Source organism: Herpailurus yagouaroundi, unplaced genomic scaffold, assembly GCF_014898765.1.
Source record: "Herpailurus yagouaroundi ecotype Mexico unplaced genomic scaffold, PumYag 160, whole genome shotgun sequence".
NCBI lineage: Eukaryota > Metazoa > Chordata > Mammalia > Carnivora > Felidae > Herpailurus > Herpailurus yagouaroundi.
In genome coordinates this window covers 40,090,542-40,113,886 of record NW_024412401.1, presented here as the reverse complement: position 1 = coordinate 40,113,886, position 23,345 = coordinate 40,090,542, and the positions used below count along the sequence as shown (strand labels likewise).

At 46.7% G+C, this 23,345-nt stretch overlaps 1 protein-coding gene across 5 annotated transcripts in view; it reads left to right on the top strand.

Moving 5' to 3' along the window:
* The window catches only part of ASTN2 (astrotactin 2), an 882,793-nt gene that overhangs the window by 512,465 nt on the left and 346,983 nt on the right, over positions 1–23,345 (top strand). For all 5 annotated transcript variants that reach the window (XM_040482114.1, XM_040482112.1, XM_040482113.1 and 2 more), the window contains one exon: positions 9,272–9,422. In XM_040482114.1, the coding sequence (XP_040338048.1) occupies positions 9,272–9,422 (151 nt within the window). The remainder of the gene's footprint in view (positions 1–9,271; positions 9,423–23,345) is intronic.

Below are 23,345 nucleotides of genomic sequence, written 5' to 3'. Positions count from 1 at the left end.
CCTGAGGGGCTCAAGGAGGATAGAAAGTCACGGGGGGGGGGGACACACAGCAGAGCGAGGCAAAGCTGAACCCAGATCCCATGCCTGGAACCGCCAGCTCATGCTCTTTATGTTAGAGGACACAACCCCATTTGCTCTCTAATGGTGAGCTCTGCTGCCTCCAGGCAGCCCCCACTGCCATCCCAGGGCACGAGTGTCTTCCGCCCTCTCTGGGCAACAGGCACTCTCCCGGCTGGGCATTCTGAGCAGTTGCTTCTGAGAACGCCATGCCCTCCCACCCCTGGGCCCGTCTTAATGAGCTTCTCTCTGAGATGAGAGCTGCTAGAAGCTCTCAATGACTTCATGTGGGTATTTCATAAATAAATAATCCTCAAGCCTCAGCATTTGTCACTGAACCTTTTTAATAATGGTTCCTTTTTAATATGATGATGGGACTCACAGGGGCAGGAGAAAGGGGGGGTGGGGTGAGGAGAAGAATTCCTATGACCGAGCAGTTAGAAGGAGGTGATGGCTTTTTGCCAAGGAATGATGGTCTCAAAGATCAGATGGTCATTGTGCGTGGAGGGGTGGGGGGGGGGGGGGTGTCACACATTAGGAGTGTCCTCGTGTGACAGAACGCCTCAGGCTGGTTTGGCTTCAGGGCCCGATACTCTGGGGAAATCCACTTCCCCCACTTCTCTGGGGAAACACCCAACTCCCATCCTCAGCTCCCTAGAGTAGATTGGCCGCCCCTGCCATATGCTCTCACAGTACCCCGTATTTTTTAAGCATCTATCATCGTTTGTAATTATAGACGTAGACATACGACATCCAGACACAGACATAGGCCCAGATTTGGTTGTAGGCATAGATAGGACTCGCTGGGTGACTGGGTAACTAAACGGTACGTTCCAAGAGAACAAAGCCTGTCCTGTTTGCTCTTTTCTTCCTACAGAACCTGCAGCTCCCCCCACCCCCAGCAGTGAGTACTGGGTAAATATTTGTGAAATGAACAAATGCATTTCCAAAACACAACAGCCCCCTGTTGAGGTCCCTGTTTGAGCCTGGCAGAGATGGGGGGCTTTGACATCTTTTATCTCATCGAGGGGCTTTGACATCTTTTATCTCATCGAGTCCTGACCACACAACCCTGTGAGCTGAATGTCCCCATTTCACAGCTGAAACTGTCCCCATTTCACAGATGGGCAGTGGACACTCACGATCGTTTTCTCTTTGTCCCCAAGACCACACAGCTGATGGGCCCCCTTTGTCCCTCCCCTTCCTCCACCTCCTGTGCTTATTCATTGAACAGCTGAGGCACAGCCAGCACACTGAGGGATGTGAGGAAGGATCTCCGCGTGCAGGAAGCTCGTGAGCTACTCAAAGGCACAGACACACGCAGGAAGCTTTGAGACCACTCTGCATAGCAATACATATTCTTGACCTAAATTACTGCGAACCGTAATTGCTAGAGGAAGGGGAGTGATGAGCATCAGCTGTAACACCAGCCCCAGAATCTCCAGCTGGGAAGGATCTTAAGGAGGAAAACAGGACACTGCTCTCTGCCTCAGAGTCAGACCCACCAGGGCAGAGCCCCAGCTCTGCCACTCTGACTTACTGTGTGACACAGGACAAGCCCCCAGCTCTGCCAGTGCCAGGTTGTGCATGTGAGTGTGTGCGTTCCTCTCTTAGTCGACAGAAGGGGCGTACGAATAGCACCACCCCACAGGGCTATGGCAAGAAGTGATGAGATGGACCATGTGAAGTCAAAGCTCTCATGTCTTGAGTTCTCAATAGATATTAGCCATGGTTGTTGTTCCCACCACCATGAGATTGTGCAGATCTCCCTGGAGGCTTGACGGTCCCCCACCACCAGCCCAGAACATGGCCATCCCTCCTCAGTCTGCGTTCCTACATCGGCCCGCGGCAGGACCTTGTAAGACCTTGTTCCTTCCCATTGCTCAATAACTCCAATTTTACAAAAGCCCAAATCTGCCTCCTTGTGGCCTGTGTCAGCTCACCTCTGCCTGGAACCCTTTTATAACTAATCTTTATAAAGCACTTGCCGTATGCCAGCCACTGCCCTGAGGCTGTTCCTACATTGTCTTTGGCTGGTCTCAGAACAGCCTTCATCCTCAAAATGGTGCCTCACTTTCTTCTTCTACAAAATGGGGATGACCATATCATTTACATCATTGTTTTTTTTTTTTTTTTTTAATGTTTATCTATTTTTGAGGCAGAGAGAGACAGAGCATGAACGGGGGAGGAGCAGAGAGAGAGAGGGAGACACAGAATCCGAAGCAGGCTCCAGGCTCTGAGCTGTCAGAACAGAGCCTGCCGCAGGGCTCGAAGTCGCGGACCACGAGATCATGACCTGAGCCGAAGTCGGACGCTTAACCGACTGAGCCACCCAGGCGCCCCTGTTTTTTTGTTTTTTAATGAGGATTAAGTAGGTCGACACAATCATTGCTTGGTACACTTTAGGGCATATTATGAATGCCCAGTAAACATTATTATTGTTGTTTTCATTGCCATAATGATTTTTATCAAATACCAACCTATGTTACTAGTCTAAGTAAAAGTAGGCTCTGCCTGAAACCCTTTGGTGGCCACCTCATAGGTCCCAGGGCGAAGTCCAGAATTGCCAGGGCCTGGCACACAGAACCTTGCCTAGCCTGCCTCCTGGCCCATCATTTGCCACACCCTACTTCCTCCCAGCCCTCCTGCTTCATTGCTTCGATTAAAGTTTCCTTGCCTCTAGGCCTTAACTTATTCTGTTCCATCTGCCTGGAATCCTTTTATCTTCTTCCTTTGCCTAATTCCTGCTCATCCTTTATGTTTCAGGTTCAGTACTGCCTCCTCTAAAAAGCCTTGTCTGACCCACACTTCCAGGGTCTGGCTGAAGGGGGCCTCTTTATGAACCTGTGGCCCCAGTTATATTGTTAGGTTAACTTTTGTGGTGTGTTTTTCTACCTCCTTAGCATATGCTATGTCACACCTATTGCCGTGTGCTCCAGGAACCAGCGCAGGGCCCAGGACAGATTCGGCATCCATGAAAAACTTGAATGAGTAAACGGGCAATATGTGGTTCTCGGTCCTTGCCTTCTCCTGCATTGGACTCCTTACACTCTCAAGTGCAACTTTGAGGGTACCAATTACCACCAGCCTTTGGGCACTTTCTGTGTGGGGAACATTTTGCATATATTGTCTGGTTTATTGCTCATGCCAAGTCTGCCGCCTACGTGCTCATATGCCCATTTTTCAGCTGAGAAAGTAGAGACTCCGAGTGTAAGGGACTTGCCCAACATCTCATAGTGAGTGAAGCCAGGAGTCAAAGCTGCTGCAGATCTACTCATCTACACTGCTGCTCATGCTTCTGGAGCTGAGAAGCCTGTCTTAGATTCCTCCCTCTATGGATTCTCAGGAACAAGTCTGCCCATTGATATTAGAGAATGATCAGTCTGCCCCCTGGGGTCTTGTCACTGTCTGGGCCCTGAGTCATCCATTCACACCTCTCTGTGAGTGACACAGACGTCTCCAGGTGTTTATTAACAGCAGGCCACATCAGCATCTGTTCCCAGCTGCCTTGCCCTGATGCTCACCCTGTGCGGGGCTCCGCTGACTCAGCCGAATGGAGCCCAGGTGATGCATTTGCACTTGAGCAATCAGTGCAGGGATGGCAGCCTCACTCAGCCTGGGGGAGATGGGGTGTCTGGTTGACTCAGTTTTTTTGATGTTTTATTTAACGCTGAGAGAGAGAGACAGAGTATGAGCAGGGGAAGGCCAAAGAGAGAAGAAGACACAGGATCTGAAGCAAGCTCCAGATGCCGATGCTTGGACTCACGAGCCATGAGATCATGACCTGAGCCGAAATTGGATGCTCAACCGATTGAGCCACCCGGGCTCCCCTGGTTGACTCAGTTTTGAAACCAGCAGTATCAGGAAGAATTGGGATGCGTAAGCTGGAGAGAGCTTGGAAAACAACTTGGACAATGTCCAGACCTGGCAGGCACAGGAACAGAGGCATGGAGAGGCCAAAGGAGAGCCTTAGTAATGATCAGCTCAGCACCTGACCCACAGTGGGTGCCCAGATATTTCTTAATGAATGGATTATGAATCAGTTTGCACTGGGCTTCTGTGCATATCATGTCATTGTGTTCTTACAGCGACCTTATGTGGTTGGAAGCTAGAAACATACTGTTTCCACTTTACAGATGAGAATACTGAGGCACAGATGAAACTTCATGTAGGAGAAAGAATGTGTGTTCCGGAGTTGGGCATACGTGGCTTCAAATCCTAACTCCAACCCTGACCTGAGTGTTTTCCCATTAAAAAAAAAAAAAATCAAAAAGGATATAGCAATCCAGCCTGCCATGGTTTTTTTTGTGCATATAGTTTTAGTGAAGCATATCGATGCTAATTCATTGCATTTTGCATATGGCCATTGCATATTTTCTGTGGTTGCTTGTGCATTACAAAAGCAGCTTTGAGTGGTTAGATCAGAGACGGTAAAGCTTACAAAGCCAAAGGCATTTACTATGGATTCCTATAAAGAAAAGCTTGCTGACCCCTGTTCTGCCTGGGATGTTAGGTACTTAATGAAAGTTGGTCTTTTCTCCTCTCCAATGAGGGAGAAGTGGTTTCATCATGGTTCTTTTTCTGAGACTTTATAGGCCTTGTAAATACCATCGTGTAACATGCAGAGTCTGGAGCTGGAAGGGCTGATGTGATGTTAGGAGCACTGGAGAAAGAGCCAAGGAGTAGAGGGTTCTAGTCCTGGCTCTGTCCTACTGTGTAAGCCTGAGGGCTTTCCTGTGAGCTGTGAATAGTGAGTTGAGTCATGCCCCCCCAAATTCATGTCCACCTGGATCCTGAGAACATGACCTCATTTGGAAATAAGGTCTTTGCCAATATAATTGAGATAAGGACATAATGGATTTGGGTAGGTGCTGAATCCAATGGAGGGTGTCACTGTAAGAAGAGGAAAAGACACTGATGCAGGAAGAGGGCCATGTGAGGGTGGAAGCAGAGGTTAGACTGATGTGGCTATAAGCCAAGAGATGCCAAGGGTTGCCAGGAGCCATGGGAAGCTCTGAAGAGACCAGGAAGGATTCTCCCCTAGGGTCTACAGAGGAAGCATAGCTCTGCTGACACCTTGAGTTTGAACTCCCAACCTCCAGAAGTTGGAGAGAGTAAGTTGCTGCTGTTTTCAGTCATCTGGTCTATGGTACTGGTTATGCACCTCTAGGAAATGAGGACACACGTTGCCCTGTCTTATTCCAAGACGGATAGAGGCTACTGTGGCAGGTACACAGGCCAGGAGGCAGTGCTGGGAAATATGCAGAGGTTGTATACGTTCTACCTTCTGGTTCTTCCTCCTCAAAGACACAGAGATTGGACGCAGGTTTCTATGGGCTTTCCTGTTGTGAGAGCTCTGACTTATCCCGAGGGCCCAGAGCAAGTTGGCCCAGCACAACTATGGCATGGGAGGAAGCTCAGGACCTGACATCAGGCATACTTGGGTGCATACCCCGGCCTCTCCACCTCGTGGACAAGGGCTAGTGACGAGACCCCCCAAGACCTAGTCTCTCCAGCTGCGTGGTAGGAGTAAAAATGTGTGTCATAGGACAACGGTGAAAATCAAAGGAGAAGGCACAGTGAAGGAACCTAGCGTGGCCCTCCATGCACAGCAGGTGTTCAGGAAGTTACAGATGATGAAGATGTTAGTGCTGATGGCAATTTCTGGCAAAGCTGTGACTCACCCAGATCTCTCTGTCACCCCAGCCCACCTCCACCTGCAGCGCTAGTCCCTTGATCCTTTGCGCTCGGCTACTGGGGCAGCTTTAAGCTCCCACAGACCCCAAGTCCCGGACTCAGCAGCTGGGATGAGGGATTAAGTCTGGAGTTAAGAAAATGTCAGAGTCTGCCTCGAGCTACTTCTCTCACTTGTGCAGGATGGTTCTTCATTTCTGTAGCCTGACACAATCACTGCTAGACTCAGTAACAGCCCCAGTGTCAGGTCTTTGTGTTTTAAATAATGTTCTCCTCATGTAACTGATGTTTATGCAGAATCAATCCTTTCAAAAGCTAACAGCCTCCTTATTTGTACAGCCTGAGCTGTCTCCAGGTTCCACTGCAAGGTGACATTTTTTGCTTGTTTTTCTCTTTTCTCCTTTGTTTTTCTTTGTCATTCTCTGACTGCTCTCTGGGTCCCTGTGTGTGTTCTCTTCCATTTACACAGGGTCTTTTTCTTCCATTCCCTTTCTGAGCCTGTCTCCTTCCAGGTCCCAGTGCCCGTCTCCTGCACCCCTCCCCGTCCCTTCCCCTCCCCACCCCCTGCTCCATACACAGTGTCCCTGTTTTGTTTACCTTAATGTTTTCTCCTTTAAAATCTTGGTGTTTCTTACTCCGGTTTCTCCCTAATCTAGCTCTTCATTTCTGTCTCTCTTTTCACATACTTTCTCTGCCTTCATCTTCCTCTTTTTTAGTCTCTCTATATGACACTCCTCTGGGCGTCTCCGTCTCTCTGTCTGTCCTTCCTTCCTTCATCCCTCTTTCCTGCCTCTCTTTCCTTCCTCCCACCCATCTATCCATCCATCCATCCATCCATCCATCCATCCATCCATCCTGTCCATCCATCCAGTTCTTTCTTTCTAGCAATGTTCTACATGTGTATCTCTTTATGTGGTCTCACACTTTCTCAGCCTGTCTCTCCCTCTGTCTTTATCCCCTCTTTTTACTTCTCACTTCTTCTTCCTCTAAGGTTATTCATATTTTAATAGCCTTAATGTCTTCACAGGATCCTCAGCTCTTTCCATGATTCCCAAATGGCAAGTCTATCAAGAGCCTCAGTTCAGGAGCGGTTCATTCTCTTCCCCCATTCACCTGCCACCCTGACCTCATTCTGTGTAAAGTTGGGAAGTGAGGGATAGTCTGGCAGCTCTCCTGCCATCTTCTCTGTTGTCCCTATACTAAAGACTTGATCATGAAAGACTTGGGAGGGGATCCGAGACTTGGGGATGGACAGGGGAGTGTCCTGTTGGAGAGACCCTTGGTGAAACCAATGATAGGTGGAATCTGCATCCAAGCCTTCCAATGTTTTCTTTGTCTTATCTGAAAACCATTTGCTTATCACAGGTTTTTTTGCCAGGCCTTGTGCTGAGGGCCAGAGAGGGATGAGTTACTCTTGAGCCATTTGCTCAAAAAGCTTAAGGTCTCTCTGGGAAACCATAGAGCCAATGATTAAGATCAATGAGATAATAGATTTAAACAATGTACTCAGAGGGACAAGAAATTAATTCTGGTTGGGCGAAATAGAGAGGGTTTCCCAAAGGAGGTCATAGCAAGCTCTGTGGAGGGAAGGCCTCTGTCATGTGTCACTTATGCATCCGCAGTACCTAGAATAGTGCCTGCTATGTAGTAAGCACTCAGTAAGCACATGCAATACATGAATGGATGGATGGGTGGATGGACTTGAAGTGTTTTTGAAGGATTCTTAGGATTTTGTCATGGAGAAAAGTTAAAGATGAGCATCCTAGACCCAAGAGCATGATTAAAGATTCAGAGAGGTGAAGGTGCATACTATACTCAGATCCCTTCTTCAGGGCTGATCTGCCCATCCCCTGGACCGTGGCTCATGACCCACACAGCTGTGTTCCTCACTGGTCATTGCCCTCTGCCTTGTGCAAGGATACCAGGTGACAGCCTTTGGCCAGTGACTGGCCAACAGGGTGTTGCAGAGGGCTGGTCCCTTGCCTCTAATCAGGAAATCCTTAAAGGACCACCCAGCTCCAGAGCTCCCCTAAGGACAAGGTGAGGCTTTAGATCTACATACATTAACCACATGGCAGGTCAGCCTCTCCCTTGTCCAGTCCTGTCTTGCTTACTTTTCTAAGAGTATGTCAGAGGGATCCTTGGTAAACCTGCTGTATGCAACTGTTTCAGAGTCTGTTTTCAGAGAACCTAACCTAAGATTATGTGTTTAGGGAATGAGACCTGTGGCTCACCAATAGAGAATATGAGGACAGGGTAAATGGAGCTGGACAGGTAGGCAGAACCAAATTATGAAGGACCTTGAATGCCAAGGAAACTAATTTAGATTTTCTTCTGTAAGTAATGGAGAACTATTATTAATCAATGAGGTTTCTAATTTAGAGCTGGAATTTATCAAGTTCTCTGGCAGTCAGTACGGAAGATGTCACAAAAAGGGATCATACCGGAGACAGAAAATAAGCTAGGACACCAAAACCTAGAACTCCAGGCCTATGGAGGAAAACAGTGGTAGAAGGATGAAGGATGGTCCACGGGCATCTCCCTTCCTTCACATTTCTGGATTCCTTGAGCCTTACATCATGGGATAATGCGTACTTCTTCACACTGTCCATGGTGTCCCTTTAGTATCTCATGCACCTGTGGGCATCACAGATGCTCCAGTGCTAGGATATCCTTATTTGGGGCTCTTTTGCCAGAAAATAGCATCCAGAAACTATCCTCTAATAAAATTTTGTATATCCTCTAATAAAATTTTGGTAGATCCACAAATTACGGTACCTAGTCCAGTGTTTTCCCTTGGAAACTTCATTTGGGAGGAATGATGCATTTTCCTAGAATCCCGTGACCTTTCCAACAGCTGTCCTATGGTGTCACTTTTATGCGATAGCATGAAGAGCACAGTTCTGGGGTCCTCGAGTCAAACAGTCCTGTGTTTGTGCCTTGGCCCTGGTATTTATTGGCTGGTAATTTGGGGTAAGTCCGATACCTTGTATAATTTCAATTTATATCAAAAGTAGGAATATTAGGAAGACACCCATTTTGCAGAGTTGCTATGGGGAGGTCTGGAATCTGTAGAAACATATGTAATGTAAGTTAAGAGTTGTATAGTGGGAGGAGCTTGATCTTTGGACTCAGCTGGAACTTGGCACAAACTTCAATTCTGCCACGTTACAAGCTGGGTGGACTTCAGCAGGACATTCAACTTTCTGAGCCCTAGTCCGCTTATTTGTAAGATGGAAATCTCATGCCTGCCTTCCCAAATGATGGGGATTGATGGAATAAAGAATGTAGCGTCCCAAATATGTTCCCTTTGATCGCAAGCAGACAAACATTGTGTCATATGATGGCATACCTGTTAATTTTTTTTTCTTATTAGTTTTTTCTCAAATATGGATTGGTATCATTTTCTTGGTTACAAATATCGTGAATGACGATCTTAAATGTGATGAATGCATATTTAATTTTTTTAATCTAATGATACACGTGTCTCTGGGGTTTAACCATCCCCTTTGTCTCCAAGGGAGGAAGCGATGCTGTCCACATACTTCGAAACCATCAACGACCTGCTGTCCTCCTTTGGGCCGGTTCGTGACTGCTCTCGGAACAATGGGGGCTGTACTCGAAACTTCAAGTGCGTGTCTGACCGCCAGGTGGACTCCTCAGGATGTGTGGTAAGTGCCCTTGGCCCATGAACATGATTCTGGCCCAGGTGCTAAGACTGCTCTCTGGAGGCCCCTCCCTGTGAGGGGGGGGGTGGCTTGTGAAGGAGAATCACACTACTCATAGCTCCTACCTCTATGTCCTCTTTGGCACATCAGGCTTCCTTGGTTTCCTCATCTGTAAAATGGGTAATTAAACCTACCTTGTGGAAGTGTTGGAAGAATGAAATAGCAGCACTTTAGGGCCCAATATGCAATACGTCCTTAAGAGCTCCTGGCCTCAGGTAGGTTACTGTCCATTTGGGAGTGAGATAGGGCATGTCTTATCTCTGTGAACACAATGGGTCCATGTCAATGAGATGTCTAGAAGAAAACATGTCAGCTGAGATTTTAAAGTTGGTAGAAAGTGGGGAAGTTAGTGGTGAACTGGCTTCAAAAGATGAGTCACCTTCCATTAGGAAAAGAGTGGGCAGGGTGCCTGGGTGGCTCAGTTGGTTAAGCATCTGAATCTGGTTTCAGTTCAGGTTATGATCTCATGGTTCATGGGTTCAAACCCCACGTGCAGCCCTGGGCTGACAATGAGAAGCCTGCTTGGGATTCTCTCTCTCTCTCTCTCTCTCTCTCTCTCTCTGCCCCTCCCAAGCTCTCTCTTTATTTCTCTCTCTCTCTCAAAATAAAATAAACTTAACAAAGAAAAGAGTGGGGATGGCCAAAGCAAAGGCATGGAGAAGGATGGCAGACTTGGTTGCACAGAACTCTAGTATCTGGCATGGGAGAAGGACACAGAAAAAAGGTATGTGAGGATCTTTGTTGCCTACAGAAGAGGCTCCCAGATTGGCTGGTTTGTTTCATAGGAATGACCTAGGGGGGCTTGTTTAAAATGCAGGTTCCAGGAGCACCTGGTGGCTTAGTCAGTTAAACCTCCGACTCTTGGTTTCGGCTCAGGTCATGATCACACAGTTTGTGAGATCGAGCCCCACATCGAGCATGGGATTCTCTCTCCCCTCTCTCTCTACCCCACCTCCCCGCTCAAAATAAATGTTTTAAAAATTAATTTAAAAAATCCTTAAAATGCAGGTTTCAGGGTCCCACACCAGTAATTTTGATTTGATAGAGGGGTTAGGACCCAGGAGTGTAAAATTGTAACAGTTTAATGAGTGTTGTATATATGGGGAGGCAGTGGTGTCACGGAAGCCCATTTGAGAAACGTCACCCTACAAGCTGAGCTTCTTCACCTGGCATTCGGTGCTTTCTTGATTTGGCCCTTTCCAACCTCTCCAACCTTTTGCTTCATTTTACACTAAGGCCAGTGGAATGAATTCGATGTAATTGTCTGAATATACTTGCCTATTTAATGACTCCGAGCCTTTGCTCCCGCCATCCTTTTGCCTAAGGTCCTTCCCCCAGCTACCCAGCCAGTGTAGCAAACAAGTAGATCTCTTTTCAGATTTGTCTTCTTTTCCTTCCCCATCTTGGCAAAGTGACCACTCTGTTCTAAGGATCATCACTGTTGTCATGCACCTGTTACATCTGCTATATCCTCTGTAATCATTTATAGCACAAACTGCCTTTTTTCAAGGTTATCCTGCCCAGTGAACCGAGAGAGAACCCAGGAATCTGTCGATTCAACTTACACCCCAACTGTCTGTGTAAATAAGGATGAAAAAAAGAAGGGATGGAGGGAGGAACGGGGCCAGGGATGTGAATTCCTGCTTTGGACTAGAGACCACAGGAAATAGAATACACATTCCACTCTTAATGTTCCTGCACCACAGCTAGGGAAATGGACAGTGGCTGGGAGCCCAATCAATACAAAGAAGAAGCTTCTAGAGATTGAGACAATGCAATTAAACTACATTTTAGACTCAAAGATCAGCAGATCTTCAGAAGTGGATGGGCAATTAGAGATTTTTTTATTATAATTCTTGGGATTATAAGTGATAGAAACTCAGAACTAGTTTAGGCAAAAAGAGTAAATGTATTGGATCTAACAGAAGTCTAGGCACAGTAGGATTAAGGGGTTTAAACAATGTCATGGGATCTGTCTTCTCTTCACTCTACTTTCCTCCGAACCATGTCATTCACTGGCCAGTGTCCCCATTCAGTAAGTCCTGTAGGACAATAACATCTCTTTCCTAGTTCCTCCAGCTCTAGTCACAGTATCTCATCTCATTGGGCCACCTTCATCCTCATGCCCATCACTGTACCAATTGCTGTGGTCAAGGGGAAACACTGGGCTCATCCCAGACCCAGTCATACCTGAGACTTTGGCCAAGTGCCAGCTGCACCTCCAGTACATGGTAGTGAGTTGGGGGAAGGGCACAGACTCTCAAGGAAAAGTAGGGTACAGGCAACAGAAAGGGGGGTTGGTGACAGCGGCTGTCTACGTCAGAGTATTGCAAACCAACCCTCCATTTTGCGTATTAGAAAACTGAGGCCCTCTGAGAGAGAGGAGGAATTGCCCTAGTCTTAAAGCCAGTCAGTGGGCATGCAAATCAAAAGGATGTCCCAGATCGTCTGTGTTGTCTCCACAACAGAAAGCTGATATTTCTGAAAGGCATGAGTTGCCTGCCTCTATTTCCTTCTTTCATCAGTTCCGTTTCCCGAACTAATTAAACTCCCTCTCCTTGAAGATAGATGTCCCAGAAGAACGAAACGTCAGAATGCAGAGGGATGCACACATGTGTGTGTGTCTAGGTACGAGTTGTCTCTTTTCCCTCTCTCATCAGCGTGAACTGGAAAAATAAAAAGAGAGAGAGAAAGAACATTCGTTCCCTGGAGGTTAAGAGAAAATTCAACAGTTTGATGAGGTTGTCAAAGACCTTCCTCTCTAGATTAAGGATCTAATGTTAAAGCTGCAACTCCAGGGCTCAATGGAGGTAAGGCACGCTCTTCTCTGTGCCTTCAGAATACATGGGGGACACCCACTTCTACACTGAACTTGAAAATCTCCCTCATTTCTTTTTGGCATTTCTGCATAGAGAAACTGTTTCTTACAGCTCCTCTTCTAAGAAACTCAATTTGGTAAAAAAAAAAAAAAAAAAAAAAAGTAGTAATAATACCTTATATTTTTAGAGCACTTTAGAGTTCCCCAGACATGTCTGCCTCCAATAACTCATCTTCACAACAAACCTGGGCAGCGGGTTCCCCGCCCATTCGGGAAGCAGAGTGACTTCCCCAGGTATCACCACAAGGTGGCCAGGTAGAGGCCCAAGAATGTGTTTTAAGTATTATTCTTCATGCCACAACCATTTTGGCTTGCTTTCCTGTGATTCTGAGTGGAGATAGTAGCGGAGAAGCTTGGAAGGAAGACTGGGCTAAGCAAATTGGGCTTAAGCCCTGGCTTGGTCATCCGTGAACTTTAGAATCTATGTTCACCTCATTAGCCTCAGTTCCTTCATCTTTCAGAAGGAAGCAGTAGCTCTTGAACTTGTAGGTTGTCTGACAAAGAGTATAACCGGAGATGATTAGGGATTCACAAAATGTCATTTATGTGCAAGATGATGAGACCAGGATCGCTGATGTTTTTATGCAGTGGATATGATATTTGGGGCCACGAAAGCTCAAGAGCACAGCCTATTTAATTTTCTGTGTTTCTGTAACCGAATTTCATTTCTGTTCTGCTCCATCCATTGGTGGTGGAAACTTAATTCTAGCTTAATTCAGGTGCTCTGCCTCCCGCCTCTTCCTGAGTGTACAAGTTCAAAGGGGGCTGATGTCCATCCATGCATGGGGCTGAGGGGTGGTTCTGTACTCGACGACTACCTGACAGTAATAGCGCCTGCTGTCTTGTCTGGCCCTTGTCCGTCACTGGTATTGTGCCAGCACCGCCCTGTTCCCATGTGATTTATAGGCATGCGGCTTATCCTGGCATCGTCTGCCTTGCTCTCTCCATCCCCACCACAAGGTCCTTTGAGGCCAGCTGGCTTTGTGCATCAGATAGCTTTACCACCCTGCTGAGGGCATGAGGACAGCAACTCCTCTTGGCCACACGGGGGGCATGAGTGTCGAGAGGAACCAGCTGAAGACCTCTTGATTTAGGCCGACCATGAAGGCACTTGTCGTTGGCTGCTGTCATGCCAAGGAAGAGCACTTGACTGTGCGGCCATCCCCCCAGGTGCTATCTAGCAAGTGAGGCAGGAACACTCTTTGCTTTCCAGTCCCTCAAATTCACCTGATCTTCTATAGCTCGTCATCCTCTTTAGCACCTCGTGGGCAAGCCTGGTGCATATGAAGTGCAGGATCTCTTTGAAGGACATTCTCTACCATTTTCAAGACCATCTTGTTTCATTTCCAACATTCCTGTCTTCCCATGCTCAAGTGATCCTTCCTTCTTTGGGGTGGCAGGTGGAGGGTGGAGGGTGGAGAAGCCAGTGCTTTAACATATCACAGATTTCCCATACTGTCATTATTATCATCTTACTTCACCTTCTATCTAGACCTCAACTTCTGAACCCACAAATGAAAAAAAAAAAAGCGGACGCATTTGGCTTCGTTTTCTGGTTCTTCTATGGTAATTCCCCTGGGATGCTGTGGTCTTCAAGTATATAGTTGTCCAGATTGGGAAGGGTCACTTGGTATATGGTGGGCAGCATTATAGCCCCCCAAGGAAATTTACATCCTAATGTCTGGAGCCTGTGAATATTTTACCTTTCATAACTAAAGTGAAGATTAAATTCACATACGGAATTAAGGTTGCTAATAAGCTGACTTTTAAAGAAGGAGATTGTCCTGAATTATCAGTGCAAGCCCAGTGTAATCACAGTGTCCTTCAGTGTGGAAGGGGGGGAGCCAGCACAGAAGTTCAGAGCGATGTAACATTGCCACCTTTGAAGATGGAGGAAAGGAGTTACAACCCCGGGAGAAGTCTCTAACAACTGGGAAAGGCAAGGAAATGGATTCACCCCTACAGCCTCCAGAAAGTCGTGCCACCCTGCCAATACCGTGACTTGAGCCAACTGAGAACTTTGTTGGCCTTCCAGGCTGTGGAACTGCAAGATAGTACATTTGTGTTGTTTTAATTTTTTTTTTTTCAACGTTTTATTTATTTTTGGGACAGAGAGAGACAGAGCATGAATGGGGGAGGGACAGAGAGAGAGGGAGACACAGAATCGGAAACAGGCTCCAGGCTCCGAGCCATCAGCCCAGAGCCCGACGCGGGGCTCGAACTCACGGACCGCGAGATCGTGACCTGGCTGAAGTCGGACGCTTAACCGACTGCGCCACCCAGGCGCCCCACATTTGTGTTGTTTTAAACCAGCAGGTTGGTGGTAATTTGTTGCAGCGGCGAGAAGAAACTAATGCAGGGTGAATAAAAGTGTTGTCGGCGAGAATATGGAGGGTGATCCAGGAGATGCCACGTAAAGAGTCATCTTGTTATTTCGATTTTCAATTATTTCCAGGGAGACCCTCACCGCTTGATCAGAGATGGAGGAAGTAACAGTGAATGAAGCATCAGAGAAGGGAGGGAGGCTTGCGTTCCCCTTCGGTGTGGTGAAGGGTAAAACGTTGTTATCTATTAGAAATCGTATAAATCTGACACACGTAATGATGTCGGCAAGGCCCAGTTTGAAAAGTAAGCTGTGGTTCCATTTATTCTGTGTGGCAGTACAAACATGGTGAAATTTTAATCACGATAGAGGACAAAACCAAAGAAAACCATGGGTACTTTATCATAATATTGTGTGGAGGACACTCTGGCCATCCCTGTGTGGCTGCTGCCCCTGAAGCATTTTGCTCAGGCTCCTCCTTGGTGTTGCCCAGGTTCTCCCAGCGGAGGAAGCATCCTCTTGACGGCTTCAACCTCAGACAAATCTGGGGATGGAAATCTGTTCTCTCAGCCCCTTTTGAAATGGCAATTCACAGCTTACCTCCATTTTCCCAATGTTTTTCTCACGTTTTGTCAGTCAGGAATATGGGAAGGGTTCAGCTGGGTTATTTGTCTCTGATGTGTGACGGGGGGCCATCTAGAGTTGGAGGATTTCTTCCATGAGGGTCCCTTCACTTACTTAGAAGGTGCCGGAATAGCAGACAGTCAAGCCTGGCCATGCTGGACCTCATCTCTGCCCTGGGGCTGTCAACTAGAGTGCCTGCCCATCGCCTTTCCATCGGGCAGGGCTCATCAGGCCACAGAGGCTCGGTCTGCAGAGGGAGCATCCCAGGATCAGGTGTTCCAAGAGCAGAGACAGAAGCTTCAAGGCTTCTTAGCACCCAGCCTCAGAAGTCCCAGAACATCATTTCTACCCCATTCTGTTTGTCAGGCAGGTCATTAAGGTCAGTATAGATTCATAGAGAGGGAATTGGACTTCACCTGTCGTTGGGGAGAGCAGCAGAGAATGGGTGGCTCTCTTTAATCTACCTTCTTCCTGTAGCACGGACGCATGGACCAGGGCTCCGAGAGTAGGAGGGCACCCTAGAGATATAACAAGGCCAGTACCCATTATATAGAAAGAAAAGCAAAAGCCTAGAAAGATGCAGAAATAGCTCAAGTTCATGTAGGAAAACAGTGACAGAATCAAGATGTGATCCCAAGACTCCTTCCTCCCAGGTGAACCTGCCTAGGCAGTGGCCTTATGATCACCTTTGCCACTGCAACAGTCCAAAGATTTATTCAGCAATAGTCCTGCATCCAGCACACTGAATGGAGCAGGGGAGACAAGAAAAAAGAGCCCCACCTTGTTTTCTAAGGTAGCTCAGAAGGCGAGATGGGCTTCAACAGGACTGCAGTGTGGTCTTGAACAAATCACTTCATCTTTGCATGAAAGTATCTCGCAAGGTGGATGTGAGTGCAGAGAGAAGGGGGCTGGGGTAGGAGAGAGGGACGCTCACTAATACTGCGTGCCAACTCACGTATGTCCATGGCAGTTAATGCTTGTAACTCTCCCTCTAGATGGACACTGTTAGGTCCATTTTAAGAAAGACAAAGCCTAGGGGAGCCTGGGTGGCTCAGTTGATTAAGTGTCTGACTTCGGCTCAGGTCATGATCTCACCATCCATGAGTTCGAGTCCCCTGTTGGGCTCTGTGCTGACAGCTCAGAGCCTGGAGCCTGCTTCAGATTCTGTCTGTCTGTCTGTCTGTCTCTCTCTGTGCCCCACCACTCATACTCTGTGTCTCTTTCTCTCAAAAATAAATAAACATTATTTTTTTTTAAATAAGAAAAAGACTAGGAATGTAAGAGCAATAGTCCACACAGTGACCTGTGTGCAGACATGATTTTGAATGCTCAGCTTATGATCTAGGTTGTATAATTATCTCTACTTGACCCATGAGGAAAATGGAACTGCCTGGTAGAAAATGAGGGTATGTGTAGAAGCATCAAAAGAGAAAGATGGAGAGGAGAGGAGGGTGGGTACTGGACAGTCCAGGGCCTTCATAGAAAGTTAGGACTGAGGAAGGAATGGGGATCTGCATGCTGGCTCCATCCTGCAGAGTGTTGGTATCTTTTAGGAGGTGTGTCTAGCATCAGTCCCCAGCCCTCCCTTTGAATTCCATATGGATCCCACTCCGCCCCACCCCCTAGAAACCACCCACCCATAATCTTCTCTCTTTTGTGTGTGTGTGTTTCCATTTTGACCTAAAAAGCCATCTGGCCTCCCAGATATTAGGAAGGGCCACGGCACCCCTGATTGCCATGAGATGCCGAAAGAGAGAGCCTGCTTCTCTCCATCCCTCATCCTTTCCGTAGGGTAGGGAAGGCACCTCGGAGAATCAGCTGGGTGAGAAATCACTTTGGAGCACAGCCCAGGCACTGCTGACCGGGGGAAGCCCAAGCCTGTGGGCCTGGCATTCTGCCCGCCTGGACGGGCGATGCGAAGCTGAGCCACAGTAGGGCCTGGCCCCTGAGACGTAGTTTCTCCTCCCCAGAAGTGGACTCTTGAGGTTTAGTCCATCCCAGCAGACCAGTGACAGGGGGTATGTTGGATTCATACTACAACCCAGCTGGCTTTTGCCATAGTCCAATAGGAGGAATGATGCTTTGCCACGTTTTTCTTCTTAGAAATCTTACAAATATGCAGAGTCAGAGAGTAACACATCTTTGTAAAAACTCAGAGACTCTTGGGCAGGGAAATAGTTGTTTTCAAGGGTGGAGTATCTCCTATATCTTGTCCTCATCACAGCACCCTCTGATCAACCAGGTCCATACATGGAGAATTCTCTATATGCCCCTTCATCAGTCATACTAGTACTGATCGTATTATTGAAAGCATGACTTGGTTGATGCTATTGACAAACGAATTAGTGCTATCAATAATTACTGATAGAGATACATAGAGAGAGTTTGAGTGCTGATTACGTGCCAGGCCCTGGGACGAATGCTTGAAATAGGTCATCACATTGGGTCCTTGCATCAACCTTAGGAGATGAGCACTATTGTTACTCCTACTTTGTCCGTGAAGGAATGGATTTAGGAAGCACGAGAAACTTGCCCAAGTCTAAGCAGCCAGAAAAAGGCAGAGCAGAAATTCAAACCCAGGTATATCTAACTCCAGATCCTGTTCTCTTAACTCCTCAGATGGCAACTTCCACAGGCTAAGGATCATTCCCCAGGGATAAAGCAGATGTCCCCCAATGTCAGGGAGTGAAAGGAAGGGGACACTCCCTTCTCCCCCTTCTCTTTCAGTGTCTAAAATGTCTTCTTCTTCCTCTGCATCCAGGAGATCTGCAGGAAGATAAAAGAGAATAAGTATCGGAGAAAGGGGTAGGAGAGTAGAAAAGAACGAGATTAGAACTTGCCTGTTGACTCTGAGCCTGTCCGTAAGGATCAAACTTTGGGGAGTGAAAAGGCAGGGAGCCGCCCCTCATTTGGGAGCTGTGCCTGTCCATCCTTTCTTTGTGAACTCCCAGCATGGTCCTCCTCCCTTCTGGGGTGGGTGTGGCGGCGGTGGGTGGGAGTCCGATATAGGGTTTTCAGGATTATAATGTGTGGCTTTCTCATAAAGCCTCAGCACCCTTTTATGATATTAAATATTTTATTCTTCCCATGACATTTGAAGCCTTCTCTAGTTTTTTCTCCTCATTTTATTTCTTTAGGACCCAGATTTGCTGGGTCTGATGGTATTTCTGGTAAGCTGGTTTTATTGTGTGGAAGTCATTAGCTGTTAAAGTCAGGGAGCAGCCCTCGCCCTTCTGAAGCGATGGGTTTTACCCTTTGATTCCTGGAAGAATGGCGTGGGGGAAAGGAGCCCCAGAGGTGGGGGCAGGGAACGGGCGCTGCCTGGTTCTGCCACCTGTTGGCTGCAGGAGTGGAACAAATCCCTTCGGGGAAGGCGGCCACCTTCCGTGTGGACTGCGTGTGGGAAGGGAGAGGGAGCTTCAGACCGACCTGGGGAGGGGCCACCGATTGCTGAGTTTCCTTTCAATTCCTGAAATCTATGACCTCATGATACATGTTCTCAGAGGGCAGATTTCTAACATCGGAAGGGCCCGAGGCGGGGAGGGGGAAGGGCAACACTAGGTGGAGGGTGAGGCTTAACTCCTGGTTTGGTGGGAAAGCAAACATACAGGAGGAAAAAATTCTCCATCCCTTTGCTTCCCTTTTGTAAGCATATCAGGAGAGACGTTGGCATTTTAATGGTATGTTTCATGCACCTGCTTCACAAAGCTTTTCGCCTTTGGAAAGGTGCCCTTATGAGAGAATATATTTACTCCCACCATCACCCCTACCTTCAAGGGGTCAGCATAGCGCTTAAGAGCAGTTTCTGGCATCAGAGAAACCTGGGCCCCAAATCTGCTCTGTCACTCACTAGCTGGGTGACCTTGGGACAAAGTATTTAAGGCCTCTGAGTCTCAGGTTCCTGTTGAGTAAAATGGGGCTAATCATATCCAGCAAAGCTGCCATCGGCACTAACTGAGATAATGCACACACAATGGGCCAGCACCCGGCCCTAAGTAGACACAAAGTATGGTTGCTCCTGCTATTATCTGATATTTCATGCGCGGATGATAGGGATGATGAGAGCTGAAATTGTCTGGGGGATTGCTATGTCCCAAAGCATCTGACAGGGGTGTCACCATTGCCCCTTTCTTACAGATGGGAGAACTTATGTACCTCACTCAGGGTCACTCGGCTTCTAAGTTCTAGAGCAGGGAGTTTAAGTCAAGCAGCCCAATGGTAGAACCCTCGTCCTCAGTCAGGGCAAAGTCTTCATAAACATCATTTGTCCTGTTGCCTAATACTCCACAGAGGGGACTACTCAATCCCTGACTTCACCTGATTGGTGGGCATTTTGAATGCTTTCAATTTTAATCTGTATTTTTTAATTTTTAATTTTTTTAATTTATTTTTGAGAGAGAGAGAGCAAGAGAGTGCAAGCAGGGGACAGGGACAGAGAGAGAGGGAGACAGAATCTGAAGCAGGCTCCAGGCTTTGAGCTGTCAGCACAGAGCCTGACGCAGGGCTCGAACCCACAGACCGTGAGATCATGACCTGAGCCAAAGTTGGACGATTAACCGACTGAGCCACCCAGGCGTCCCTTCAGTTTTAATCTATTGTCAACAGTGTTGCCCTGATCATCTTTGGGCAGAAGGATTCTTTGTGTTCTGAGTTATTTCTTTAGAATCAATTCTCAATAGTCTGTAAGGCCAGTTTTCAAATTCCGTGATTTGGGTGAAGGTGTGGGATGGATTAAAAATAAAAAGGAGCAACACCACCTCTGACTTTCTGGACTCCACCTGTTTCAGGGGTGCTGGTTTTCTTTCATGATGCAGTCCAAGGGCAGGTTAGGGTGTTGGACCCAAAATATCCCCTTGACGAGGGGAGTGATCAAGCAAAAATGGTACGTTAGAGAGTAGAGCCCGGTGATGTGTGCAAGATGCATGTGGGATGGGGCGCAAATGCAGAGGACCGGGCAGGTAGGAGGCTCTTGTCGCGGGGCTGTTGTCTCCTTGAAGACTGGAACGGGTCAGAGACCGTGACCACAGAGTTCCCAGTGGTCATGCTGAGCACCTGTGACAGACTCCATGGCCGTTGGAACGCTGGTAGTTAGACACCTTTTTCTTAGCTCTGAAATGAAAATCCGGAATCATTGTGTTTGTCTTAACTATGGTAATAGACTCGTTGCATCTATAAGGTGTCTTCCCCATCCGATCTTCAGTCTTCTTTTTTTCTTAGTTGTTGCTTAAGTAGCTCGTGCTCACTGTAAAAGAAAATAAAACAAACTTTATTATTTTTATGTATTTTCAAATGTTTATTTTTGAGAGAGAGAGTGAGTGTGCACGTGTGTGTGTGTGAGCGAGGGATGGCACAAAGAAGGAGAGAGAGTATCTCAAATGCTGAACCCAGTGTGGGGCTGGAACTCCTGAACCGTGAGATCATGACCTGAGCTGAAATCAAGAGTCGGATGCTTAACCGACTGAGTCACCCAGGAGCCCCTAAAATAAGACCAATTTAAACCCCTGCTGAAATGTAGAAAGAAAAAAGCACAAACCAGTGTCCTTATTTTCTTTCACTTGGGTCTCTATATATCTTCCTATAAATTTTCCCCAATGCATATGCAAATCTAAATAAGAATTTATATATGTAAGTTTAAAAATAGAAGCATGAAAAGCATACAGTAGTTGTGTTTCTTTGAGGTAACTTTCTGTGTCAGAACCACATGTCTTTATACAAACTTTTCCTTTTTTTTTTTTTTTTTTTTTAAGACAACTGGCTTCTTAACTTGATTTTAACCAAAGACAAAGATGAACAAATTGAGGCCAAAAAGCATAGGAACTACGCTTGGCTTGAACTCAAGTGTCCTAATCTCCAGGCTAGGATTCTCTCTCCCACACAGTGTAGTGTCCTTTTCTTTTTATCACACATCTTGGGGCAAATGGATCAGAAATTATATCATCATCATCATTATTACAAATTTGAAAATTTAGCCTTTTCCCTGCATTCTCCAGCTTCTCCCTGATTCCTGCCTTGTACATCTTTGCAAGCCCAGATATTCTTGGAGACTAGAGAAGTTATCCCAGGGACAGCAGAGAAGCACAAGACCACCAGCCTCGACCTTGAAACCTATTAGCCTTGGGGTAGCAAAGAGTGAGAAGGTTTCATAAACCCCTCACTCACTAGCCTTTCTTCTCGCTGAGAAGATAGCACCTGAGTAGCACCATAGACATTCCTAGGGCAGTGGGCTGGCTCATCAGAATTCTTCCAGTGCAAAGAGCAGACTTGGCTATGATACACAGTTGGGTTTATGTGCCGTCTAATCACTGGGAAGCTGTGTGACTGTGGGCAAATTGTTGAATGCCTCTGAGCCTCTGTTGCATTGTCCATAAACTGAGAATGATCCCTGCACCTTATGATGTTGGCCCAGCCCAGTGTGAGTAGCCAGGCATGAGAAGGACCCTGTTCTGTAACCTCCCTTTCCAGGATCAGTTTCTATTGGGTAGGGAGGAGTTTGGTGAGCTAGGAAACAAGGCCCCATGTATGCTTGCTCTTTGACATGACCCAGAAGTTCTCCAGTTCTCAATGGGCAGTGACTCTGTCCTACAATCCAACTAAACTTGGACACTGTGCACCTGGAGATGGCATCAGATCCCATAAGTTACAGAGTCACATCTATAAGACTGCCCCCCAATTCCAGAGACCAGTCACAGGTCCAGCTTGTAAGCCTGTCCTTCTGATTGACCAGGTATAGATGGTAGGTTCTCATGATGCCCTCTTTGGATTCGATTAATTTGCTTGAGGGACTCACAAAACTAGAGAAACACTGACTTCTGTTTACCAGTTTATTGTAAAGGATATTATAAAGGATACAGATGAACAACCAGGTGAAGAGGTACATAGGGCAAGGTGCAGGGAAAGAAGCATGGAACTTGCATGCCCCTTCTTCACCTCCATGTGTGTACTATCTCAGAAGCTCTCCAAACGCCATCCTTTTGGGTTTTTACGGAGGCCTCATTACATAGGCATAATTGCTTAAATTGTCGGCTACTGGCAACTGATGTAACTTCCAGCCCCTTCTTCCTCTTATGGGATCCTGAAGGTCCCAGCCTTCTAATCACCTGGTTGGTTCCCCCTGGCAACCAGCAGACCCCAACATTAGGTTCTTTCCAAAAATCACCTCATTAATGTAAGTTCAGATGTGGTTGAAAGGAGCTTGTTATAAACACTAAGAAACCTTGTTTGCTCTCATCACTTAAGGAAATTCCAAGGGTTTGGAGAACTCTGTCTAGAAATGAGGATGAAGATAAAAATATACATATTTCTTATTATAAATCATATTATCATGCATGGGATCTTTTTCTGGCTTTCATTGATCTTCAAGAATTTTTTCTTGCCGTCATTGTAAGGAAAAGTGATCTTAGAAGCCCACTGTCATGGGGATGGTACAGACCTAGGTAATAAAATGACCCTATTCCTCAACATGGTTCTACTTGTGTGTTCTTAGCTGAGCCTCTCATGCTTTTTACAGATTCTGAGATTTGAGCTTAATTTTGTCTGGGGCTCCTTCTTTCCCCCCAACAGTCCACAAGCTGAAGCTGTGCTTGGGTCTGGAGAGGGAAGACTGAAGATCAGCCTGTATGATAGTCAATGGCACCTGTGCTCCTCCCCCCACTCCCCCAGGAGAGCTGTTCTTGCACACACAGTAAACCTTAGGGAGAAGACGGAGGCCTCCATGTGGTGGGATTCTAGGCAGCAGCACTGTAACCAACCTCCACGATTTTGTTGTCGCCTTGTTTAGATAATGAGGCATTTTCAGCTATAAACTTGCTTTCCCTTTTTCAATTATAAAGGCATTATATATACATGTAAGGATAGTTAGAATACAGAGAAAGAAGAAGGAGGAAAAATATCACCCACAGTCATGTCATCTCCAATAATCACCACTAACAATTTGGTATTTTTGTATTTTCTTTCTATTAGTGTGTGTGTGTGTGTGTATACACACACACACACACACACACACACGTGTATATATATATGTATATGTATATATATATATATA